The sequence below is a fragment of the Wolffia australiana genome, chromosome 15 (assembly GCF_029677425.1).
Source record: "Wolffia australiana isolate 7733 chromosome 15, ASM2967742v1".
NCBI classification, from domain to species: Eukaryota; Viridiplantae; Streptophyta; class Magnoliopsida; order Alismatales; family Araceae; genus Wolffia; species Wolffia australiana.
The window spans coordinates 5,025,759-5,050,396 of NC_135849.1; the positions used below are offsets into that span (position 1 = coordinate 5,025,759).

The 24,638-nt window shown below is 41.8% G+C and overlaps 1 protein-coding gene across 2 annotated transcripts in view; it reads left to right on the forward strand.

Annotated features, from left to right (window-relative positions):
- ATZW10 (centromere/kinetochore protein, putative (ZW10)) overlaps positions 1 to 16,374 on the forward strand; it is a 32,293-nt gene extending 15,919 nt beyond the window's left edge. For both annotated transcript variants that reach the window (XM_078587020.1, XM_078587021.1), the window contains exons 5-14: positions 1,306 to 1,539; positions 1,624 to 1,764; positions 2,734 to 2,826; positions 4,536 to 4,631; positions 4,889 to 5,017; positions 8,325 to 8,402; positions 14,980 to 15,138; positions 15,236 to 15,374; positions 15,495 to 15,577; positions 16,201 to 16,374. In XM_078587020.1, coding sequence (XP_078443146.1) covers positions 1,306 to 1,539; positions 1,624 to 1,764; positions 2,734 to 2,826; positions 4,536 to 4,631; positions 4,889 to 5,017; positions 8,325 to 8,402; positions 14,980 to 15,138; positions 15,236 to 15,374; positions 15,495 to 15,577; positions 16,201 to 16,287 — 1,239 coding nt within the window. In that variant the 3' untranslated portion in view covers positions 16,288 to 16,374. The remainder of the gene's footprint in view (positions 1 to 1,305; positions 1,540 to 1,623; positions 1,765 to 2,733; positions 2,827 to 4,535; positions 4,632 to 4,888; positions 5,018 to 8,324; positions 8,403 to 14,979; positions 15,139 to 15,235; positions 15,375 to 15,494; positions 15,578 to 16,200) is intronic.
- The last annotated feature ends 8,264 nt before the right edge of the window (positions 16,375 to 24,638 follow it).

Sequence of the window (24,638 nt, forward strand, 5' to 3'; positions counted from 1 at the left end):
TGCTCGATCACGTACACCCGACGCTCCACATCGACCACCGATATGCTCCACCCGACAACGACTCCCGTCGACCCTCCACAGTAGAGCCAGACTTCACGCTCGATCAGGTACACCGTGCTTGATCGATCAACAACCAATAAGCTCCTTGCTCTGATACCATGTCGATCTTGCACTCCACCAACCCTAGGCGGCCATTAGGGTTAACACAAAAAGGAAAAACTCCACACACTATTCACAATGACGCCCACACATCTCTATTTGAGATGTTAAGATGGGTTTTACAATATTGGGCCTCTTATGAAAGGCCATCTAGAAGGTACACATAAGGGCAAAAAGGTAAATGCAAATACAACAAGAAAAGATATGGGCGCTAACAGAAAGTTCACTTCAAGCTATAGATTTCTGAATGGTGGCTCATTAGGCGGTGCATTTTGACACGAATCCTCCAAGGCACCTTTGGTGAGTGTCCTCTTTGCACAAGGGGCGAGGAAGATTGTTCTCACCTTTTCTTTGAGTGTCCTTTTGCCCAGGTGATATGAACCTCGCAAAAACTCTCAGGGGTGGATGTGGCTTCCAACAGCATCTGCTGGGAATCTATCTGGGGAGTAATAGTTATGGGGTGGGGGAGGCTCCTAACGGTGCTATGGCTTAAATAGACTTCACCGCAATGACGTTATGTTTTAGGGAAGGGCTGTCTCAATGGACAGCTACTTGCACAATGTGGAGAGTTCTGTTTTCATGCAGGTTTATGAAGTAGTGAAGAGGAGGAGGGCCAGTCTGGTCACTCATGTATTTTACAGTCATATATAGTACTAGCTTTGGGTTGATCGCGGACATCAGGTGATCTTCCCTTTTTTCTCCAAAGAAAAAGCAGTGGAAAAAATACATGGTCAATATTTCATGAAGCAAGTGAAGATTTGTTGAAATGAGGAGATTTGGATGGATAAATGTTTGAATGGTGTCCTATTCCTAGTATAACTTACTGTATGTTTGATGGAAATTAGTATTATAAACTGTCAGATGCCAGTTATCTTCTCATAGAAAATATTAAAGACCACATTGCATAGAAATAACTGATATTTTTTGTATGAGCCATTATATTTTGAATTGTGAAAGAATACTTCTATTTTAAATGCACATTAGTACATAACGTTTCATAGGATATGTGATTAATTGTCTACTGAATTTATGATTGGTGTGATCTAGCTTTTCTGTTGTCTTTCATTGGTTGAAATAGCTTACTCTCCAAATTGTGAATCGGTTCTCAGACTAATGTATTTCTTTTCTTATAACTTCTTTTTCCAGGTTGCCCCTGAAAATACCACTAAGAGTGCAGAGTTCCAAAAAATAATTAGATACACAACTGAATTTGAAGCATCGCTGAAGAAAATTGGATTTCTTTCAGAAAATGATAATGAAGGAGAAAAACTAAGTATTTTTGCTGCTGATATTGAGGTTAAATTTGCATCCCAGAAGAGGAAAGATATTTTGGCGACAGCCAGAAGTTTAATTTTGGAGTGTGACTTCAGCTTTCCCTCTGTGAGTATTTTGCTTGTATTCTCTCCTGGTTTACTAGTTGACATATGATCGACGCCCAATGGAATATTTTTGACTGGGTCTTAGGAATGCTCTAAGAGAAGTGTTACACATGATTCTGACGTCAGCAACACCGAGTGCTTTGTTGATTTGCTTTTTGGATCAGAGACGTGCTTTGTGTCTAAAGCAGCAGTTCAACTAATGAAGTTGGTCCATCAAGTGCTGAAGGTTGAAGTCTTCCAAAGTTTCAATTTAATAGTTTTCTCGGTAGCCTGTCATCTATGACGCATTCTTGTTTATGTCATGTATATCACTCTATTTACATGGTTAAATTCAACAAGTGGTCTACATGATGTCTGATTGGCTGATCATTTCTCTGAATGCATCAAAATATTCAGATTGTAATAAGATTCTCTCTTGATGAAGAAGAAAGCATGTCAACCTCATGAAGAAAAGAAAGTTGTCTGGTGAAGTCTGGAAGTCTCTCAAAACCCTAACCTTTGATTTCTCTTGTTCCTCCTCTCTTTCTTTCCTTTGCTCTCAATAAGCTCTCTTGCCCTAGTACCCTGTCGGAAAGAAGATCCTCATAGATAAAATTGTGATAAACCTTTCATAGCAAGCTTGAAAGATAAGAAAAACCTGATATTATTATAGGTATATTTTATTCAAAAAAATTATTATTGTAGGTATAAACAGTCCATAACAGACCTTATTTATGATCAATCATGACGACTGTTGGATTCAAGTGCTTACCGACTGTTCTAACAGCTATAGCTGATACCAAGGGCACTACTTTTCATCTTTAAGCGCGTGGTTGTTCTTCAACGCTCTTCCACCAACCATTGCTGGCCTGTTTATGGCCCAGGCGCACAGTGTGTTGCTTTTGGGATTTGAACCTGCAACCTGGCTCTGATACCATGTTGGATTCAAGTGCTTACCAACTGTGCTATTTTTCAAGGGCCCTACTTTTCATCTTTAAGCAGGATGTTAATCTTCAAGAATGAATTATTAAAAATATTTTCAACCTACATCTGTTCCCTTTTTTGAGGCTGACCTTTTTGGTGACCTATTACTCACTACCAGTTTTTTGGCTGTCAAATTAATCTGCTTTAGCTGTGGAACCCTGCATATTTCCATTTCTCTCCATTTTTTCTACTAAGTGATAAACTGTGGTCTTGATCAGATAAATTGGTGCAGGATGTTTCGATGTCCTCATCTAGAGTGGGGATGGAGCTCTATCATGCTGCGAGAGATGCTTTACTTTTATATAAGGCCATTATTCCAGTGAAGGTAAAGTGTCCGAAATGTGCAGCGCCTTAGCCAAAATATTTATTCAAATTTTTTTTCCATGTCTCTGAGAAGATAACTTTGCTTCTTATTTGGGTTCGCCATAGCCCCTGGGATGTTAACATGGGATGTTGATGGTAATGGTCACAGACAGTTGACAAATAGTCGATTATGTCGTCAATGATGATGTCATCTACAATCGTCAATCTAGAAATTTTCTACACCTGTCATCGTGATTGCCCACCAGACGGGTTGACATTGATGATGATGACATCATCAGCTGTTTGTCAACGGTCTACCACCATCTTCGCTCATAATTTATGAACATTTCAGTCAAGTTCATCATCGTCAACTATAGGCTGGTTGATGTGATGGTGATGTTGAAGTTCAGGGGGTTGATGATTATTTCAACTAGAATTTGGCAGAGAAGTTTATGTCTGACATTGATGGCATCAACCCCAATATCGCCGAGAGTACTCTCCTCATAATCAACCACTTTAAAATCATCAATAGCGTCGTCAACGTCAAGAGGGTCGTTGACACTGACGATGATGTTGACATTCACTAGAGCTGAACCCTACTAGTTGATGGATAATGCAATGTTTTGGCATTCTTTCGTGCTCCACTTTTCTTGGCTTCTGTATCAATTTTCCGTGTTGTCTCATTCTGTTGCCGAATCCTTGGGAAAGTTGGGGAGCTCAATGGTTGTATTCCTATATAGGAAAAAAAGTTGGCATGTTTTGTATTCGACCCATAGCATACCCTCTAATTAAAAAGCAGGAAAGAAAGTGGTCTGAATAAAAAATCATAAGGAAAGGACACAATTATTAACAGGAGCAGATAAAAAATCCCGTCACTTTCTATTCTTGTTTATTTATAATCAGAACATATATTCTTATGTGTCCATTGTCATTAAGCAATATAGTTTCTTATCACCCCCCCCCAACGGACCTAAAGAAGATGGCTTGCATTTCTTATGTTAAAGTACTCACAGGGACCGACAGGTACTCTGATATGGGAATAACATAGAAGGTGCTGGTCGCTCAGAATAAATCACCAAAAGAAGGTTAATATAGTTAAACTTAAGATTGAAATATTTACCTTTATACTTAAACATGGCTAAATAATTCAATATACACTTTCAGGGTAGTTTTTTAAGGAAAATATGAATTGCTTCATCAACTCTTTCCATTGTGCAAAGGATGTGCATGAAAGATGTTGTATAGTGCCATTTTTTCATCCACAGAGGAATAGACATATTTAAATGTGTTACATAATTGGCCCTAATGGCTTCCGCTCAATAAAGCCCACTATGAAGCTTCCCTGAATTAGGATAATTATGTCAATAAAAAGATACGTGAACTCCTGACAGACTGTACATCTGACATTCGCTTCTCTATCTTTGATTGTCCATTTCCTAATTTATTCGCCTAGTTACTGACGCCAGGAGGATATCATTCATTGATGGCCCAAGTGGAAGTTTGACATGGATTAGGAAGATTTAACTATTTTCTTCTTTTTTTTGGCTTACAAAGTCATGTGGCTCGATCTTATCTGAGATTATCTAATGGAGTGAGCTCAATGCTCATGCAATCTCCCGTACATTGTCACGTCTTTTTCCTTTCAACATAAGACAGCATTATTATATTTTGTGCTGTGAAATAAAATCAATTCCTGGTTTCATTGACAGTTCCTTTTTTTAATGCTTGAAGCTGGAAAAGCCTTTGGGTACAATAAGTCAAGCGGCTGTTATTGTTCACAATGATTGCCTATATCTCTCACAAGAAATCAGTGCGCTTTCTTTTCAGGTGAGAATCTCGAGTCAATATTGTGCATCTTCATCCATTTTGTCTGACCGAAACTGTTATTTTTTCAAGTGTCGGGAATAATTTATCAGACCTTTTCAACAAATTATTGATCTTCATAAATTGGTTTGTTCTGTTTTCATTTCAGGCTGGGTTGAAAATAATTCATCATTTATTTTACCGCTGTAAACTGTTCTTATTAAATAGAATCTTTTCCAATTCCACTAATAACGGTGTGATTTTGTTTTCTGTTGTTCCAGTACCGGGGAATTTTTCCAAGTGGCGTCAAAGATTGTGCAGTATTTGTCGATATAGCACCAAATTATCGACAGATGGCTGAAGAAGCGCTTTGGAAACAAGTCCAGCTTGTTTACTTTAATATAAAGGAGGTTCTTTTCCAATTCTCACATCGCTTCCTCCTTCCACGCATTTGTTTTTTCATACACTAAAACATACATCCAGGTCCGTCATTATCTATTTTGGAAAGGAGTGCATGATACACAGACAATTTTTTTTCATAATTAACACTGTATGATAAAGAGTAGCTCCCCTCCTGAGGACATGTCCTCTTCCCTTCTTTTAGAGCAATCGGCCATCCCGGGCTTTTATCCTGTAAAGCCTCTTCTTTTGGTCTCTCTTTTTCAATATCTGGAGCTTCTGCTTCTGATACAGGAGACTCTGCAGTGGGACCTTCTGAATTCTCATTTCCTCCATGGGCATGACTGGGCTCTAAACACTTGGATTTTTTCACCTTAGACTTGCCCAATACAGGTTTGTAGCGACTATCATTTTCATGGGGATCAGCCACTTCTTCCTCTTCATTATTTCTTGTCATAGTGATCTCTGGGATTCATTAGAGGAACTGTGACTTCTCTTCAGTAGTTTCATCTGGAGAAGTATAATAATACATCCTGTCTTCATTGAAAATGCCTCAACATCAGCTTTATGGGACTTTGATATTCTAGCTTCGTGGACAGGAGCCAATTGATCAAATACACAGTCGTCAAGAGTGCATCTGTCCAGAATTAAATGGGAACTTGACCCTGGAAAAGTAATGTCCAGGTAGTGGAAATTGCATGCCCAATCTTATACTCCGTGATTTCGTTTCATTGGGAAGTATACACGTGATGACTCATGAAGATTACCTTGATCACGAAAAACTTGGCCAACGTGCTTATGAACTTTGAATTGTCAGATTTAAATCTCTTGATACTAACTGAATACTGATTTTTGATCATAGTACAGAAGTCCTGAATGATCCTGGAAACATCTGAATAATATTTAAACAAGTGGAACCATGTAATTCTGGTACAGTCATCGATAAGAATCAGGAATCGTCTCTTTGCAGAAACTGAAGCGGTTCTGCATGACCCCCAAATATCACTACTTATTAGGTCAACCGGCCGATATCTTCTCTCATTAGTACCTCAAAAAGAGGCTCATATGTGTTTTCCAAATGGCATGCATCACAAAAAAGTTTTGCCTCCACTGGATTAGTTTTCCCAAACATCAAAGGATGGGTGTCCAGTTCTGGAATGCAGAATCTTAATTTTCTTCATCTTCTCAGGTTCCTCTTCTTTCCCTCCTGGTGCAGACTCAAAGCTCCTCACCATCAGAGCATCCCCAGGGCCATCTTTCAGTTGAATAAGCCTATTCTTCATCCTTATAGATCCCATCCTTCTGTTGGGTACCATATCAAATAAAAAATATTCATCGGAGTCGAGGATCAAGGCACATTTAATATCTTTCACTACTTTCTGTGGAGAAATAAGTTGTGCCCTCAATCCTGGCACATGCAGTACTTCCGTGAGGAGCGTCAAGCAGTTAATGAAGACAATGACAATTCCAATCTCTGGAAAGAACCCCCCCCCCCCCCCGCACTCGCTCCATAGTCATATGTCCAGTCAAACCTTAGTGGGGATGAGAGGAAAACAGTTGAAATTGGATGGTCACCTGATTTCACCTTTGAAATAGAACTGACTATACTCTTAAGCTTCCCAACTTCTTATCTTAGGCGGCTTAATTCCCTCCCTGTGTTAGCCTGAGGCAGCTTAGGTTCTTCAAGTGTGCCTCTTGAAAATCATCCTTTATGCCTTTATGGACTGTGGTTTTACTTGCCTAGCTTGGACAAGGGGGCTTCCCATGAAGGTTCCAGCAATGATCAATGTTCTGGTCGTCTGACTGCAATTTTTGGTTCTTCTGATTATTCTAAGTTGTTTGGTGCTTTTTTGATACCATCTTAGTCATAAGACTTGTGCCAATGTTTTGATAAAGTAGATCTCAAGCCAGTCTGAACCTTTCTTCTTATTCCCTAACAAGTTAAATAGCTTCCTCTAGATCAGGAATTTTCTCTCGGTTTAGAATCTGGTTCCTTGAGGTTTTATATTCCGTAGTCAGACCCATATGATACAATTTGTCCTTCAATACATATGCCCACTCAGGATTTGGATTTCTTTCAGGATCATAGTGGTCAATCTCTCTCAACATAGATTGCAGGTCATTGACTTAAGATGTCATAGTCCTCTCACCCTGGTCATCAAGTGATAGATTCTTCAATCTCTCCCTTTGAAGCTTCCCTTATGAGCATGATCCCATATAGCTGTCAATGTCTTTTCCCGTAGAAATTCTTGTATTTATCTCCAGCCATACTTCATAGGACCCATGCACGGATCCGTGCATTTTTCCGTTTCCAAATTTTGTATCCTGCGTCTGTAGGACTCCTGGAGATAAATAGGTGTTCAGTGAGATCCATACATTCTTGGATAAGTTCAATATACTTGGCCCCAAGGCAGCTTATTGAGGCCATCGTAATACAGCTGCTCCGAAATGCCAGGAAAGATGATTTGGGTTGCCCGATCATATTCCTGAACAGGTTCTTGGTTTCTCCCAGTTCCCTTTGTCATCCCAGAGCTGGCTAGATCTTCTTTGATGCTGGTACGGCATCGTTCTCCTTGATCACCCTACCCTGCCACGGTACCGGCAGAGATGAAGGAGATGAAAGTGACTGAAAAGGTTGCGATTGGTGGTGTAGAGCTGCAAGGCGCACATCTGACATCACTCTGTGAGAGGATCTGATACCGTGTAATTGTTCTTCCTGTTCCCCTTCACCACCTGCCTAGGCCTAATCACTGACAAAGAGACTCAACAAGAACAATACTTCCTCGAGGATTAATCACGAATTACCCAGTACTTATACTGGGTTACGCTGGTTTGGGTTTTTCTTCTTGGAAGACCTGATACAATGGATTTGATCTAAACGGATCTCATGAGGTTATTATACAATAAGAGGTGAGATACAGGGTTTAATAAAGAAAAAGGATAAATAAAAAAGTGCCAGATGACACCTTTCTTCCTTGGCCACTGCTTCTCAATGTCATTAATGGCATTTTCGTCTTCTCTCTCTCTATCTACAGTATGTGGGGAAAATATATGGGAAAGATTTGTATTAGTCAGGTTATTTCCATAATTATAGGGGGTAAATTCCTCATTCCACATGGGTAGATGAGAAGTCAGTTCAATGTTCACTTGTGCATACTGAGTGGGATTTGTCAGATTTGGTATAGGAATGCAGTTTTCAAGAATTCTAGTATAAATATAATTTTAATATTGAAACAGCATACGCCAATGACGTGTCTTTTTGAGAACATAATTTCCCTTTTTCTTTAGTTTCTTCATTAATTTCAAATGTTTATTCAGGCTGTAGATGGTGCGAACGGCTTCCAGAACACCCATCAATTCCAACAGTACGAATCTGCAAAATTTAGTTTAGATCAGGTAAAAATGCCATTTCTGTCACTCTTTTACTGCTGTGTAGAGCTTTTTTTCTGGCGACAAATGAAATTTGCATTTGTATTGCATAAATGCATAGCTAAGAAAAACGAAGCATATGTGGTTCCTCTAAACATGTAGCATGTGACTATTATGTGCTACTCATTTACTCGAGAAGACATTGGACCATTGTCCTCATTATGGGCACAATCAGTTGTCCTATTGGACTGTCTCCCGTCTCAATGGGCAAATAGTCAAACAACCTTCCTCTGTATCTGTATATCTATATCACGTCATGGAAATGAAATTTTAAGCAATTTTCTGCGCTATCCTTGTTTCTCTTCCTTGCTCGTTCTCGGAGGGGAAACTTGACAGCTCCTTTTTCATGTTTCTGTCAATTTCCTTCTTACTAACTCAAACGGTCATTTTCCTTCTTATTTTGACAATACCTGATTTGCTGAATCACTAATCCCACAATTATTACCAAGATTACCGTTCATAAACTCAACCTGAAATCACGTACTCTCTTCCATGCTCTCTCTTCTTTCTCCTCCTCTGCCTCCCTATCTCCCTTCCTCTAGACCTTTTTTTTTCTCATTGCCATGATGTTCTGCTTTTGTCTTGAGGGAACATTAATCTTATTGTTGAACTCCATGCTAGGGCTTGGAGGAAGGAGAGGAATGAATTCCTTAACTAGAATATACATGAGGAGGGGTATATATACCCTAGGAGAGAGAGAGAGGAGAATATGAGTTAGTGATAAGTGAGGGAGCCTAGTGGGTTTATAGAACATGACCCACTAGGAGAGGCCTCTCACTAACAGCCCCCCGCAAGCGAGGTATGGATGTCATCCATGCCAAGCTTGGAGGTAGCACGAACAAGGAGAGGATTTGATAATCCCTTCGTGAGAACATCGGCCGCCTGGTCGGATGACGGCACGAAAGACAAGTCGAACAAGCCCTCGTCCATCCGCTCCTTGAAGAAGTAGCGGTTGATCTCCATGTGCTTGATGCGACCCGTCTGGCCCGGATTTTGAGCCAAGGCAATAGCCGATTTGTTGTCACAATAAAAGTGGATCGGACGGGTGTACTCGACGCGAAGTTCGCGGAGCACCCCGTGAATCCACTGAGCCTCAGAGGCCCCATCCGCAAGTGCCCGGTATTCCGCCTCTGCACTCGAACGGGAGACACGATCCTGCTTGCTGCTTTTCCAGCTCACAAGGCCCCCGAAGACAAAGATGCAAAGGCCGGTGGTAGACCGGTAGTCCACAGTCGAGCCTGCATAGTCAGCGTCTGTATATACCTTTACAGTCGGCTCTGAGCTCTGGGGGAAGAGTAAACCCTTCCCGGGACAGCCCTTCAGGTACGCGAGCACCCGGTGAGCTGCCTGACGATGAATCTCATGCGGAGCATGCATGAACTGACTGAGAAGGCTAACTGCATAGCTGATGTCGGGACGCGTGTGGGTCAGATAGAGAAGTTTCCCCACCAACTGCTGATATTGATGGGTGCTGACCGGCGGAGAGTCACCCCCGGCGCCCAACTTGACGTTGGGGTCGATGGGGGTCTTCACAGGAGCACAGTTGGTCATACCCGTCAAAGTCAGCAGGTCCACCGTATATTTCTGCTGGCTGATGAAGATACCACGAGCCGAGTAGGCCACCTCGAGCCCAAGAAGTACGGAGCTGACCAAGGGCCTTGATCTCGAACTCGCGGGCAAGGGAGCGGCTGAGGCGTGAAGCCGGCAGTGTCCGACCCGGTGATCAGGATGTCGTCCACATACACGACCAGGATAGCGACCCCGGCCGGGCCGCGACGGAAGAAGAGAGCGGCTTCCCCATTGCTCTGGGTGTACCCTTCGGCGCGCATGACGGAGCTGAAGCGGCGAACCACATCGCGGTGACTGCTTCCAGTCCATACAAGGACTTCCGCAGTCGGCAGACGGTCCCGGAGGCCCGAGAGGTAGCCGGAGGATGATGCATGTAGACCTCCTCGGTAAGATCGCCATGAAGGAAGGCGTTCTTAACGTCGAACTGGCGAATCAACCACCCATGATGAGCGGCCAGCGCCAGGAGGCGGGCGGTGTCCATCTTCGCGACCGAGAAAACGCGTCTCGGCAGTAGTCGACGCCGTAGGACTGAGTGAAGCCACGAGCCACGAGCGCGATTTGCGGCGTTCCAGGAGCCATCGGCGTTGTGCTTGGGGTGTGAACCCACTTGCACGACGGCCGTCTTCCCGGCGGGAGAGGAACCACATCCCACGTGTGGTTTTTGAGCAAGGCGCGCATCTCCTCATCCATCGCCGCTTTCCAATGAGGACAAGCGATAGCATCGTTAAGCGGCGTGGAACGAAGACAGAGTCGATGCGGGTCAAAAACAGGCGGTAGGGAGTACTCAACCTGGCGAAGGAGCGATAGTGAGAGAGGGGTAAAGGGGAGTGCGGGTGCACTGGCGGACCCCTTTACGCAGCGATAGGCAAGTCAGGGAGTCATCGTCAGCAGGAGGAGAAGACGACTCGGAAATGGCTGGCGGAAGAGAGGAAGGCGAGAACTCAGCAGACGGGGAGGAGCGGAAGCAGGAGGCGAGGATTCGGGGAGGAAGATAATGGAGTAGGCGCAATGGGTGAGGAAGGAAGGCCGACCGGTGGAGGAGAAGAAGAGGAGGGTGGAACGACTGTGGGAGGAGAGACGACGGTGGGAGGAAAGGAGCAGCGGGCTCCAGAACCAGATCCGGCTCCAAGTGGGGGCCGGAGGAGATGAGGAGAGAAGAAGGGTTGAAATTCAGAGAAGGTGACATTGGCGGACGAAAAACCGACGAGAAGAGGGATGAAAGCATTTATACCCTTTCTGAAGCGAAGAGTAGCCAACAAAGACGCATTTGAGCGCCGGGCATCCAGCCGACAGGAGGGCGTCGTGTCATGAACATATGCCGTGCAGCCAAAGACGCGGGAAGAAGGTGAGTGCGGAGCTGCGGCGGGAAAGGCAGCCGACAACCGGTCAAGCGGAGGGCTGAACTGGAGGGTCGGGGTGGGCAGCCGGTTGATGAGATGAGTACCGCGTCAGAACGGCTTCCCCAATAAGTCCACGGACGTGGTAGTCCAGCAGGAGAGTGCGGGCAGTCGGCGTGACATACCCAATACGCCGCTCGGCAAGGCCATTCTGCTCGGCGCCGCCACGCAAGACGTCGTGGAGAATCCATGGGCGGTGAAATACGAGGTCAACTCCTGGTTGACGTAGTCCCGCGCATTGTCGGACCGGAACCGCTGAATAGTCCGGCCAAACTGAGTCTGAAGCATGGTGCAGAAGGCTTGAACAGTCGAGGAGACGGCGCTCTTGGACAGCAACAAGTAGGTCCACGTGTAACGGGTGGCCTCATCAACAAAGATCAAGAACCACGGTGTCCCTTCAGGCTGGCCTGTCGCGACGGACCCCATACATCGCTATGAATGCGATATAAGGGAACATCACTGTGAGAAGTCGACGGAGGGAAGGAGGCCCGGCGATGCTTCGCCAGTTTGCATGCATCACAAACAACAGAATAGAGGTCCAAGCCAGTACACAATGTCGGAAAAAGTCTTTTCAAAACATGGAAAGACGGATGCCCGAGCCGCTGGTGAGTGAGTAGAAGCCGCTGCCGGCGCTGGTCCTCGACCGTCAACAAGCACCGCTGCACCGGGGTCCCCGACCGCCCCCTCTCGTCCAACAGCAGTAGGCCATCCGAGCGCCTAATTCGCAAAGTCTTCCCCACCTTGTCAGTCAAAAAGATCCCATCAGACTGAATGTGGAACGAGCAATGGACCGCATCGACGAGTCGCTGCGGTGACATAAGTAAGGTCTGAAGGGACGGAACATGAAGGACGTTGTGAATGATACCAAGGTCATCCACATGGATCGACCCGATACCAGTCACGCGAAGTCGTCCCCCACCCGCCGTGTGGACAGCTCGACCACCAAGGTGCCGCTCGTAGGACAGAAACCGGTGGTTGAACGGGGTCATATGCTCTGTGGCCCCAGTATCAAGCACCCAGGTGGTATCCGAAACGAAGGGAGCTTGGAGGGCCGAGTGTCCACAATACCACTGATCTGACTTGGGAAGGAAGAACGCACCGAAGTCACTGAAGTGAGCCACGGTAGGCTGCGAAGAAGACGCGGTCTGCAGGGCAGCCAGCTGGGAGCTGATACGGGCAAGTTCGGCAGTCAGCTGGTCATTAGTCATGGCTGGATGGCTGGAGCTAGAGGGCGACGGGGCCGGTGCCTGGGCAAGATGGGCTCTGGCTTTGCGGGACCGGCGAGACGACGAGGCAGGAGCTGATGACGACGAGGGGGCGGCCTCCGGATCCCGGGTACTGTCCAAAAATTTCTTGATGCACCGGGCCTCAAGATGATTCGGCTTGCCGCAGTAGGAGCAAACCACCGGTGCCCGAGAGCCCGAAGAAGGCTTGGGCAGCAAGGGAGGTTGCTCCGTAGGGCGGGACAGGAGGGCAGCACTCTCGCCGGGGGACTCGGCAGGCAGGTCCAGCAGCGGACGTTGACGACGAAGGCTGCTTTCAACCTCCGTCAACTCCTTAACCAGACCATCGAAGTCCGGAAGAGGAGTCTGGGAGTGAAGAGCCCGGCGCCGGACATCCGCATATTCCGGATTCAGCTTGTTGAGAAATGACATGTAGCGGAGCTTGAGAGCATGGCGGCGGTCGACGCAGTTCGGATCCCCCACCGGCATGTAATAGTCCACCTCGCGCCACAGGGCTTGGTGGGCAAGGCTATAGTCCATAATGGACATGGTGCCATGTCGGAGTGCACTCGCCCGCTCGGCCAAAGTAAAGATCTTCCAGTCATCAGCATCATGCGCGCGGGAGCGACGGGCGTGCTCCCAGATCTCCGCGGAGTCGTCAGGTGGAGGAACTTGTCATAGACCTCCCGAGAGAGTGTGAGTCAAGAGCCAGGAGTGGACGAAGTACTGCTCGGCACTCCAGGCCGGGAAATGCGGGTCCGTGACGGGGAGGGGCTGGCAGGTGAGATGTTTCTGGAGCAGACGGCCGCGCAGAGTGTACTCGACGAAACTTCAGCCACGACATCAACTTCGGAGCACTGAGACGGCAGTTATCCGGAGCCGGAGGGAGAGGAACACCGATTTTCGGCGACGGGAGTTCCCGGGCAAAGTCAGCCGCGGTGAAATCTGCTTGGGTTGACGTCGGGGCGGTGGATGCAGACGGATCACTGCCCATGCTGGAGGTAGTCGACATGACGGCAAACAGCAGCAGTGGCAGCGAACGAAGAACCGAACACGGTCCGACACTGCTGGCGGACAGTAGTTGCTGGCGGGCGCGGCACGCAGGCGGCTGCTTGCAGGCGGCGGCTTGCGCGCGGGCGCTGCGCGCAGGCAGCTGCTTGCGGGCTGCTGGCGGGCTCGTCGCGCGGGCGCTCCGTGCGGGCGCTGCTCGCGGCGCTGCTCGCGGCGGCAGTGCGCAAGCGGTGGCGCTGGCGGGCGCGTCACGCACTCACTGCGCGGTGCTGCTCGCGGGCGCTGCTCGCGAGCGGCAGTGCGCGAGCGCGCGCGGCGCTGCTCGCGGGCGGCTGCTGCGGGCGGCGGTTGTGGCGCCTTGCGGGCGCTGCTCGCGGCGGCTGCTTGCGGGCGGCGGTTCGCGGGCGGCTGCTCGCGGGCAGCAGCGAAAAATGCCCCCCCCCTTTTCCCAAATCAAGGAAGCAGGGAGAGGAGATCCGCGAGCAAAGAACAGATTGAGAGGGTGATGGTGAAGAAGAAGGGAAGAAGAAGAAGAAGAAGCCCGCACAAAGGCTTAGTGCTAGAGATGGGGATCAAGAGCTTGGCTCTGATACCATGTTGAACTCCATGCTAGGGCTTGGAGGAAGGAGAGGAATGAATTCCTTAACTAGAATATACATGAGGAGGGGTATATATACCCTAGGAGAGAGAGAGAGGAGAATATGAGTTAGTGATAAGTGAGGGAGCCTAGTGGGTTTATAGAACAGGACCCACTAGGAGAGGCCTCTCACTAACACTTATCATTGACGTTATTGTTATCATGATGTTCTGTTTTTGTCTTGAGTGAACATTGTTTTTGTCGTTTCCTCTAGTTTACCTTATTTTTCAACAAAAGTTATATTTAGAAATCTTAACTTGGTATCTTGAGAGTGATAGGATTCTAACTAAATCAAGATACGAATTCTTGAAAAAGAAAGAATTTACCCGCAATGATAGTTGCAGAGATGACAATTCTTCAAGAGGAAAATTGTCAGACCCGTAGCTCCTTCTCGAATTCTCCAGCCGGATGCAGCTTAAGCTCAGCAATGTCTCCAGATCTATCAGTTCTTCCCCAAATGACCGATGCCCCTCCACTCCAGAGGGGCTTCCTTGCTCCTAGCACGGGCAGTTAGTTACTACCCAGGGCAGTTACGATCTTGGACTACATTGAATCCACACGTGTGGACCCAAGTGTGGTTCCATCTGCAGATTCATTCACATTCTCTTCTCTCTGTTGTCCTCCTTTCTTCTTTCTTTTATTTATTCACATTCTATATTACAAGTTATTTTTGTAATATACTTTGATATGTGACTTTGTTTACATAGGTTTTTTTTATCTTGGAGAAAATGCACGTCCTATGGGAGCAGATACTGCCTACATCCGTTTACAAAGGAACAATGCGTCTTCTTCTGGACTTCGCCTTCAAATCCATCCTTGGGGATTTGCTCCTCTTGGACGATATAGGAGCAGATGAAACTCTTCAGGTCCCTTTTTTTCATAGGTTTTATGGACTTGATTTCTTTCCTTCACTTTTTAGTAGCCTTCACATCTCTTTTTTCCTCTTCACTTCTACACTTGCAGCTCCAGAAGTTGATCTTCATGTTCTTAGAAAATCTCTCCTCTCTGTTTGAGTCGCTTGTTGATGATTCAAGTGGAATCGACACGTGGACTGACTTGAACGAGAAGGTTGCTTCTCTAGGAAAGTTGCGCAAATTGGCAGGTCTGTACGCCTTTTTTAGTAAAAAAATTATAAATAAATAACAATGAAAGTTCTATTCAAATGTTATTTCTTACCAACCTTTCTACCCTTCTAATGAGTCACGTTCTTTGCACGGAGTAGATATGCTGGATATGTCCCTCAAGGGCATTACTGAAGAGTGGGAAAGCGGAGAGCTTGTTCGTTGTGGTTTCACTTTAGCTGAGGTAAACTATTTTTTTTCCATTGGGGTGATCATCTTATATTAAGTTTCCATTTTGGTTTTATTTTTTATGACGAAATTTTAAATTCACTCTTTCCGTCCTCCATCCTTCTCTTGTAGACTTCGTTTCTCTCGATTTCCTAAACAAGATTTTAAAGAGTAAGGGACCAAAGCCCTTATAAATTATGAGTTATCTATTTCTGTTAATAGGCTTAGTATTAGCAATGGGTTTTTTTTTTCTTTTGTTCTTAAAAACTATAGTTGCCTAGAGATAACGTGCGGTAATGAACCTCGTTCGACTTACACTGATATTCTTTTATTCCATTTTCCTTGCTCAAATTGGCTGTTGTTTTCATGAAAAAATTCAGTGATTTTCATGAAATGCTGAGTGAGAAATTTTCAGTAATTTAATGCGTGTCATTCCATGACCAAAACCCCTTGTTTTGGATCCATTCTTCCGGATTCCTCCTCTTTGCAAAAATGCCTGTCATTCCTTATCATATTTTCTTCATTAAAAAGAAGCATTCCTTTTATTACAGTCTCATCTCTTGTTTTCTGACGGTCTTGGAATATTTCTTGAGTTACTGAAACTTAAATTGATTTGATTTTTCCTCTTAAATCTGGCAGGTCCAGAGCTTGATCAGAGGTATCTTTACAGAATCGCCGATACGAAAGGAGTGCTTGGCGAGAATACAAAGTAATCATCTAAACTAATTTTTTTCTCCCAAATTTTTATGGTTAAATAAAATATATTTTCCGGCCTTTAATTATTGAATAAAAATAAAATGAGCTTTTTAGTGAGCTACTCAGCTACACAACTTGAAACCTGACTTTATTGGCCTAGAATTTTCCATTTTTTATTGATTGTTATGATTCCTGCTGGGCATGAACAGTAAAGAGAGACAAATAGGGAAAAAACATGTATTACTCATGTGCATTAAGGTGCTATAAACAGCCATACATAGGATCGGTCTGACGAGAGGGTAACAGTCTGATGTTGTCTTGAAGAGTATGTAGAACATAATAGCCGTGTGCCACCCTTTAACAACTATAATTCGTTATTTGTAAAGGGGTCTCTGCTTGAATATTTTCTGGTGTCTAATCTAGAAGTTTTAGATTGTGATGAGTTTAACTCATAAGGTTAACTGGAAAGGATAAATTAGGATAAGAAGTATTTGACAAGTTGTGGTGTCAAAATTCGAAGGAATTAGGGTAACACCATAGTCCGCCTAAAGGATTGAAATATATCTGTGAAGATTTGAATCAATGGAGTTAGAATTGTAGATATCTTAATAAACTCTAGCCAATTGTTGGACTATCATTCCACAAATAAAACCATGATCATACTTTTGATCTTCCCATGCGGCTTTCATTAATATTCTTAACTCATGTGAGTCATATTTTTTTGTTGACCAGTTGGTTTTCCAATTCATGTGAGTCACATTTTTAATTAATATTTTTAATACAGTTCAATAGCGAGGGTAGATAGTTGCCCACCCTAGAGTTTTTTTGGGAATAAGTCCATAGAAATACTAACAATGTCTAACATGAAAGATGTACCTAATGTAAAGTGAGAGGTTTTAGGGCGTACGTAGTACAAATTGGGGCATTTAGGGAATCATTTTCAAGGTTATCTAAGTAGCATTAATTTTAGGATGTTACCAAATGGGTCTGCTCATTCTCCTAGATTGTATGAAGGATAAGGATTTTTGGTATAGTTAGGATATATTAAAACATAGACTATTAAGTAACACAACTTTGAGAACAGACACTTCTCATGAGGAAAGTGGGATAGCTTTTGTACCCTTTTGGGGGCTAGGGAATTCAGACATTTTGACAGACCTTGACTTATAGCCATCTGGCAAATAAGAACTTGCCAGATGCATGCAAAAAATTTTAAAAAAGGGGTTTCTTAACTTGTGAAATAGTTGAGTGAAATGCAAAAAAACCCCCACAATACCAGACTCAAGGCAAAGAATGGCTAGGGGATTAATGATATAATTTTATGTGAGCTCAATTTCCTTTCAGAAACTTGTAAAACTGTCCCATAAGTTAACAGTGCTCTAAAATACCATCGAGGCTTAGGCTTATTTAGAGTCCTGTGAAGATATCAATATAGTAGCACTTCAACTGTATGTTTTAATCTCAATTAATTCATCTTGAATTTAAAACAGTAGTGTCGGAGATGGTACGCTGTCTATAGAAATAATGTTAGCTTAAGCCAAGGTATACATGTCCAAAATTTTAATCCAACATTTAAACAAAATTAATTTTACTCCCAATGAAAATTCATGAGGTATTGTCTTGTTACTCAATAAGATACTACTACTACACTTCAAGCTGCCTTCATCAATTAAAAACAATTTATATTAGTTAGTTTTCATATTTTATTTAAAATGATTCTCAAATAATTTTCATTTAAGTTGTACAAATATGTCCTAGAATAAACTTCTTGTTCCATAACATTAGGTCTAAAAACTACCAAGGTTGATCCCTCATTTTTTCTAAACGTGGATTATCAAATTCAGTCATAAATTTTAAATTCCAAAATATTCTAAATTTTATGTTGAGATTTTTCCTAAAGAAGATACTCAAACTCAGCACAAGTGACCCTGAATCTATTTAGATTCTGCTTTATTCGCTCAAATGGACTTGCGAGCACTCAATAATGAATTTATCTTTGTCAATTTGTGTTGCATATATTGTCTTGACATTATCTTTTACTAACTTTTAACCAACATTAATGTTTTATCACCAGTCCATTTCCTTAAAAAAATGAATGTACATAAAATTAGAAAAAAAACAGATATTAAAATGATGAAAAAGTACCTAACTATATTTGTAGACATTTATTACTTATTTATAAAAAAACATACTTTATGTTTGTATATCTCATACATTTTCATGATTCCCTCATATTGATAAGTTCTAGTTAAGGAGCACAAGTAAGCAGGTGGTAAAGGATTTATATAGTTCAAAACACAAAAAAATTGATGCCAATGCAAATATTTTGAGGGAATTATTCCCCAAACACATATGAATCAATTATTCGTGAATTCAATGCCCAAGTAGAAACCATAATAAAATATTTTTAGCAACTGTAATGAGGTAACTAGATTTTATAGATTTAAGTTGAAACCATAATAAAATTCACAAAATGAGAGCGTCTAAAAATGGTAGAATATTTTATTCCTAAAATGAATGAATTATAATTCAGCTACTGATAAATAATCAGATGGCTTTTGCCTGAATTTTATGCTGCACAGTCCATTTTATATAGATATTCAGAAATATTTTCCTTTTCCCAAATAATATGTTTTAAGCTCTAACGAGAATGTATGAGTTTTCAATAATGATAATAATCCAAGATATTTTTTATCCCAAAAAATAACGAAATGAAATCATATTTTAGAAACACGTGGGAGAAATAAACTTGAAAGATAAAAGTCATTGGTTATATGAATCAATATTTCCCATTAGGATTAAATTCATATTATATATGTATAGTTTGTCTGATAAACATAAAAACATATGAATGAGAACATTTATAATAATAAGGTCATATGGAGTTTTGTCAAAGATCATACATATTTTTGGAGTCTCAAGTTTGGAATTAAATTACCTGAGCATTGGTGAATTAGGAATTGCATCCCATTACATGATTATTCTGAATTCTAGATATAATATTTGAATTATTTTATATTATTATATAACTTTTAATGCATATATATAGATGAAAATATCCTAAAGAGGAGGATGAGGCAACCTGTTTGCACAGTTAGGTATTTCACCTTAAGATGTATATCTCCCTTCTCCTTGGTTTTATTAAAATTGCCTAACAAAGGTCAGCGATCAACCAGACCTTCTCAATCATCACAAGAGCTCTTATCTTCAATGATATATCCACGAAGCATGAGTATATTGATATTCTTTAGATCCAATTATTTATACTCTACGTGAATTTCATTCTCTTTGATTCATGTCACAATTGTATTTCCTTGCAGCGTGTTTCACGTCAGCCACTACAGGGGGTTCGTAGTGAGATGGATATACTTGTGTGCTTGAAGGAAGCTTATGAAGGCTGTAGGAAAGCCGACATGGTGGGAGCTATCCAAGATCTTAGGAGGACTATGTGGATAAGCAATATATATGCATCGGGACTCCACTAGAGTAGGACGGTAATAACTAACCAAAATTTACCAATAGTGTCGGTGATGGTTGGTCATATGGATGACATAGGTTTTGGATATTATGTGGCAGTCGAGCCAATCATAATACCATGTTTATTCAAATTCATTGAATTAAATATTTATGTTCATTATTATTCTATGTGATTTTTATGATGAAGTCCATAAATATGTGCAATGACTTAGTGAATTATGATGAGATCATAATACAATGATCACTAGTCTTTAAACGTGTATTCCAAAAATTCCTATTCGATGGATAATCGAGACGAATATTGAATTATCTGGATAGAATAGCACTAGCCGACCCTACTTATACAATAAGTATAGTTGATCATGTGGCTATTAGTGTGGTGACACTAACAACAAATAGTGGGTACTCTTTGGAGAAAGAGTTCACTGAATTGATCCGTATGAATCCCTAAATGGTATTATACCTAAACGTCAATCAGGTTGATTCATGTCACAGTTTTATAAGTGATCCACTAGCCTAAGACACCAAGGACATCCCGCGAATGGATGACTATATCTTGAGTACGATTTACGAGCCTCTAATCATGGGATTCTCAGATGTAGTAAGAAGCTCATGGAGATGATTGAGTGGTCAAGACGGGATCATCCGCCCTCGTTATAAGAGGCGATCGACTCAAGGAAGATGATGCATAAAAATCCCTGGCCAGGGTAGTGAGGATATTAGAGAAGGTGTTCTCCAATGATCCCCGTTATGCATTAGTACTAATCAAATGACGGATTTGGGTTTGACAATAAACCATACTTAAAGTCGTTCGAGAGTCTCGTGCGGATAATGGATTACAAATATACGGTAAGTGATGACGGTAAAGGTTCCATGAGAGATTTCAACACTACTCGGTATATTTTAGAGCACGAGGTGTAGCTTGGCCCCCCACGGGCTGGAAACTTAACCTATCGATTAAGTTAAATTGATCCTTATTTAATTAATATATATGTTGATATAGTTAATTAATAAGGTTGATCAATAATTTTTTTTGGGCTACTAAAGATATTAACTAGAATGATACATGGGCCTAGAGGGTCACACACATAAGGTTATAAGGGCATTGGTAGATATACTTTACTTTGTATGGTTTTTGGGAAAAACCAAAAGTGAAATATAAAGAGGGAAAGGGGTCTCATTTTAAGCACCCATGCAAGCCAGATTTGAGAGCCCCTCCCTTTCTCTACTCTCTTCTCCACTCACCCAAGTTGTATGTCATGGTGAGAAGATATTCTAGACTTTCAAGAAGAGTTGAAGAAGAAGACGTGGAGATCTGAGCGCCGAGTGATCGCATGGATATGTCTAGATGCCTGACGCGTGAACGGCTTCAGAACGATCTCGGAGCAGCAAAGTCAAGGGTAGAACGAGTCCCCTAAAAGGTAAACTTGATGTTTTATTTTAAAGATCAATTATGAATCGATCGACACACTTCTGCATCCATGGAAACGTGCCAACAATAGGGGGGAGGCAAGATGTGGAAGTGGTTTCTAGGACTAGGATTTGACCCAAAGATTTTTCAAAGGGAGGTCGGTCGTAGTGACAAGCCATTGGCATCTTGGACAGTTGATGATAGAGGGCCACAGCCACACGCAGCTGGGATTGTGGGAGCTAAAATTAACAAGAGTAGTTGTGGCGATGGCAACGATGATGGAGACAGTAACTTGATAAAAATTGTAACATCTATTCACAAGGTAGTTAGCTTGTTTGGCCTCCACACCAGCTTCTGGGGCCAAAGGAGCAAGAGGTGGTGGCGACCAGCCACTAGTGGCTAAATCAGCTTGTCGTGGCAGGATCAGGTGTCACAAATATTTAGTGTGTTATATTCCCATACTGATATTTTTTGTATTAAATTGATCAGTTATGCATATTAACAAGGCTAGAATGATTTTTAAAAATTTTATAATGATGTTTTAAATTCATTGTAAATCAAATATTAGTTTAAAAATATAAAAAATATACTTTCCACCAGTGAAAATAATATCTTCTTGAATGTAATGCCATAAAATAAGGAAAAGCTATATTATGATCCAAAAAATAATTTTATTTTTGTTATATGCCATAAAAATAATCCCTAAAAACCCACAAAATCATTTAATATTTCACCATGCCTCATGTCACCATTCAATTCATCAAATGGTGGCCAATCACTACTTTCAATAATGATTACCGATGTATCAACACTCAATCGTTATTGACACATTTTATTTTATTAATCGAAGGAGGTGATGTGGTCCAATCAAAAAAGACAAGATTTAAAATACTATAAATGTGTTCAAGGAGACTAATAAATTTTATTTAAATAACCATGACTTTTGATATTTTTATTGAGTTGAATGATCAATAATAATGGTGATGATCATCTATCAACACACAAGGGATGGACAAATACATATGACACACACATGTATGTGTGGTGCTAATCATTTTGCGAACGATCGTGTGGATGTATAGCATGCTGACACAACTCCATGTCACACAATCATTATTCATTATATATCATCTCTTTGTGTTCAAGGAGACGAGCAACACAAATTTTTTTTGCTAGGACATGTGACGCTTTGTAACGGTTGATAGGGAATAATGTGTGAAGATTTGAACCAATCATTGCATCAGAAGATGATGGTATCAGTATTTGGATTAAATTAATAAATGCATGACATGGGGTTGACAACAACGAGGAGAGAGAAACATTTGGGTTAAATATACAATGGAGAATCGTCCAACTTTTGGGATTAATAGCTGAAGTTTTAAGGGCAGATTTGTATTTTCTTAAATCCATCTATGTGGTTAAATTTTAAAAAATACCCTCCATGTTTTAAAAAACATATTTGAACTTGCTTCCTCCTTAGGGAGGTTGATTGAAAAGGGGTGAGATTTTGAAAATCCATCGAGTGTTCCTTGTGTTGGGTTCTATGCCTTGGTTCAATCATAAAAAATATGGTTTTTTATAAAGCGGAAGTGAGTAATCAATTCACAATTGATCTTTAAAACAATATATCACATGTACCTTTTAGGGAACTTATTCCACCCTTGACTTGCTCACTTTGAGATTGTTCTGAATCCGTTCATGTAACCAGCCTCTTGAAGTATCCATGCTATCATGTTGTTCTTTGATCTCCATTTCTTCTTCTCCAACTCTTCTTGGAAGTCTTGAAGATCTACTTACCATGAAGACTCTCTCCTTGGTTGAGCGGAGAAGGGATCAGAGTGGAGAAAAGGTCTGTGGGGGCTCCCAATTCTGGCTGACCTGGATACTTGAAATGAGTACCCCTTACCTATTTATATTTCACTTAAGTTTTTTTAAAAAACTCATTAAGTAAAATATATTCACCAATGCCCTTATGATCTTATATGTGTGACCCTCTAGACCCATGTATCATTCTAGTTAAAAAATTTAGTGGCCCAATAATAATTAGTGGCCAATCTTATTAATTAACTATATCAACATATAGATTAATTAACTAAGGATCGATTTAACCCAAACAATAGGTTAAGTTTCTAGCCTACAAGGTGCAAAGCTATACCTTGTGCTCTAGAAGATACCGAATAGTGTTCAAACTCTCTCATGGAACCTTTACCTATTGGTTACCATATATGTATAATCCTTCATCCGCGCGAGACTCTCAAATGACTTAGGGTTTTGTTGATCGTCAAACCTTAACTTGTCATTTGGTTAGTACTTATGCGTAACGAGAATCATTGGAGAATGCTTTCTCCAATATCCTCATGACCTTGGCAAGGGATTTTGTGCATTGTCTTCCTTGAGTGAATCTCTTCTTATACCGAGGATGGATGATCCCGTTTGATCACTCAATCATCTTCATGAGCTTCTCACTACATGTGAGCTATGACTCACTATAATATTGTGATTCAAGACTTGTAACTCGTAGTCAAAATGTAGTTATCCATCCATGAGAAGTTCTTGGTATCTCATATCAATGGATCAATTATAAAACCACGACATGAATCAACCTGATTGATGTTTAGGTATAATAGCATTCAAGGATTCTTCAGATCAATTCAGTGAACTATTTATCCGAAGAGCACCCACTATATGTCCTTATTATTGTCACAACCACAGGATCGACGATACTTATCGTATAAGTAGGATCATATAGTCCCATTCAATATGGATAATTCAATGGCAATCAAGTATACATCAAATAGGAATATTTCGAATACATGTATAAAGACTAGCGATCACTGTATTACGATCTTATCATAATTCACTAGGTCATTGTATGTACTTATGGACTACATCACACTGTAATAATAATGAACATAATATTTTATTTAATGAACTTGAATAAAACATGGTGGTGTGATTTGATTTGACGGCCACATAATATCCATCATTACTTTCATCTATTTACATACTCCCTCATATTTTTCTTTGTCTCATCCTTGTTACCTAGTCATAATCACCATCTCATCCTACCATTTTTCATCACATCACTATCTCCTATCCTATATGTACTAATTCTCATCTTTTTTGAATAACTAAGCATAGAGTGTTAAATCCACTACATAGAGTTATTATGCGCGTATGATTTTATAAATTTTATTGATTAAATTCAAAACCAACAACAGCAGGTCTGGCCGAGACATTCCCGTCATGGAGGTGATGGTGCAAGAAAAATGAGAAAGATAGAGTGAGAGAGTGAACCACACATGGTTGATGGTAGAAGCATCCATAATGGGGCAGTGGAAGTAGAACGCCATGTGTGAATCAAAGAGATTGATTCAAGAAGAGAGACTCCCTAGCACGAGGTAGAAATGACGAATGATAGTACTAGTAGAAGTTATAATTATATATCATTATTTAAAAATCGCATTTGATGGAAAATCTTTGACAGGGACAA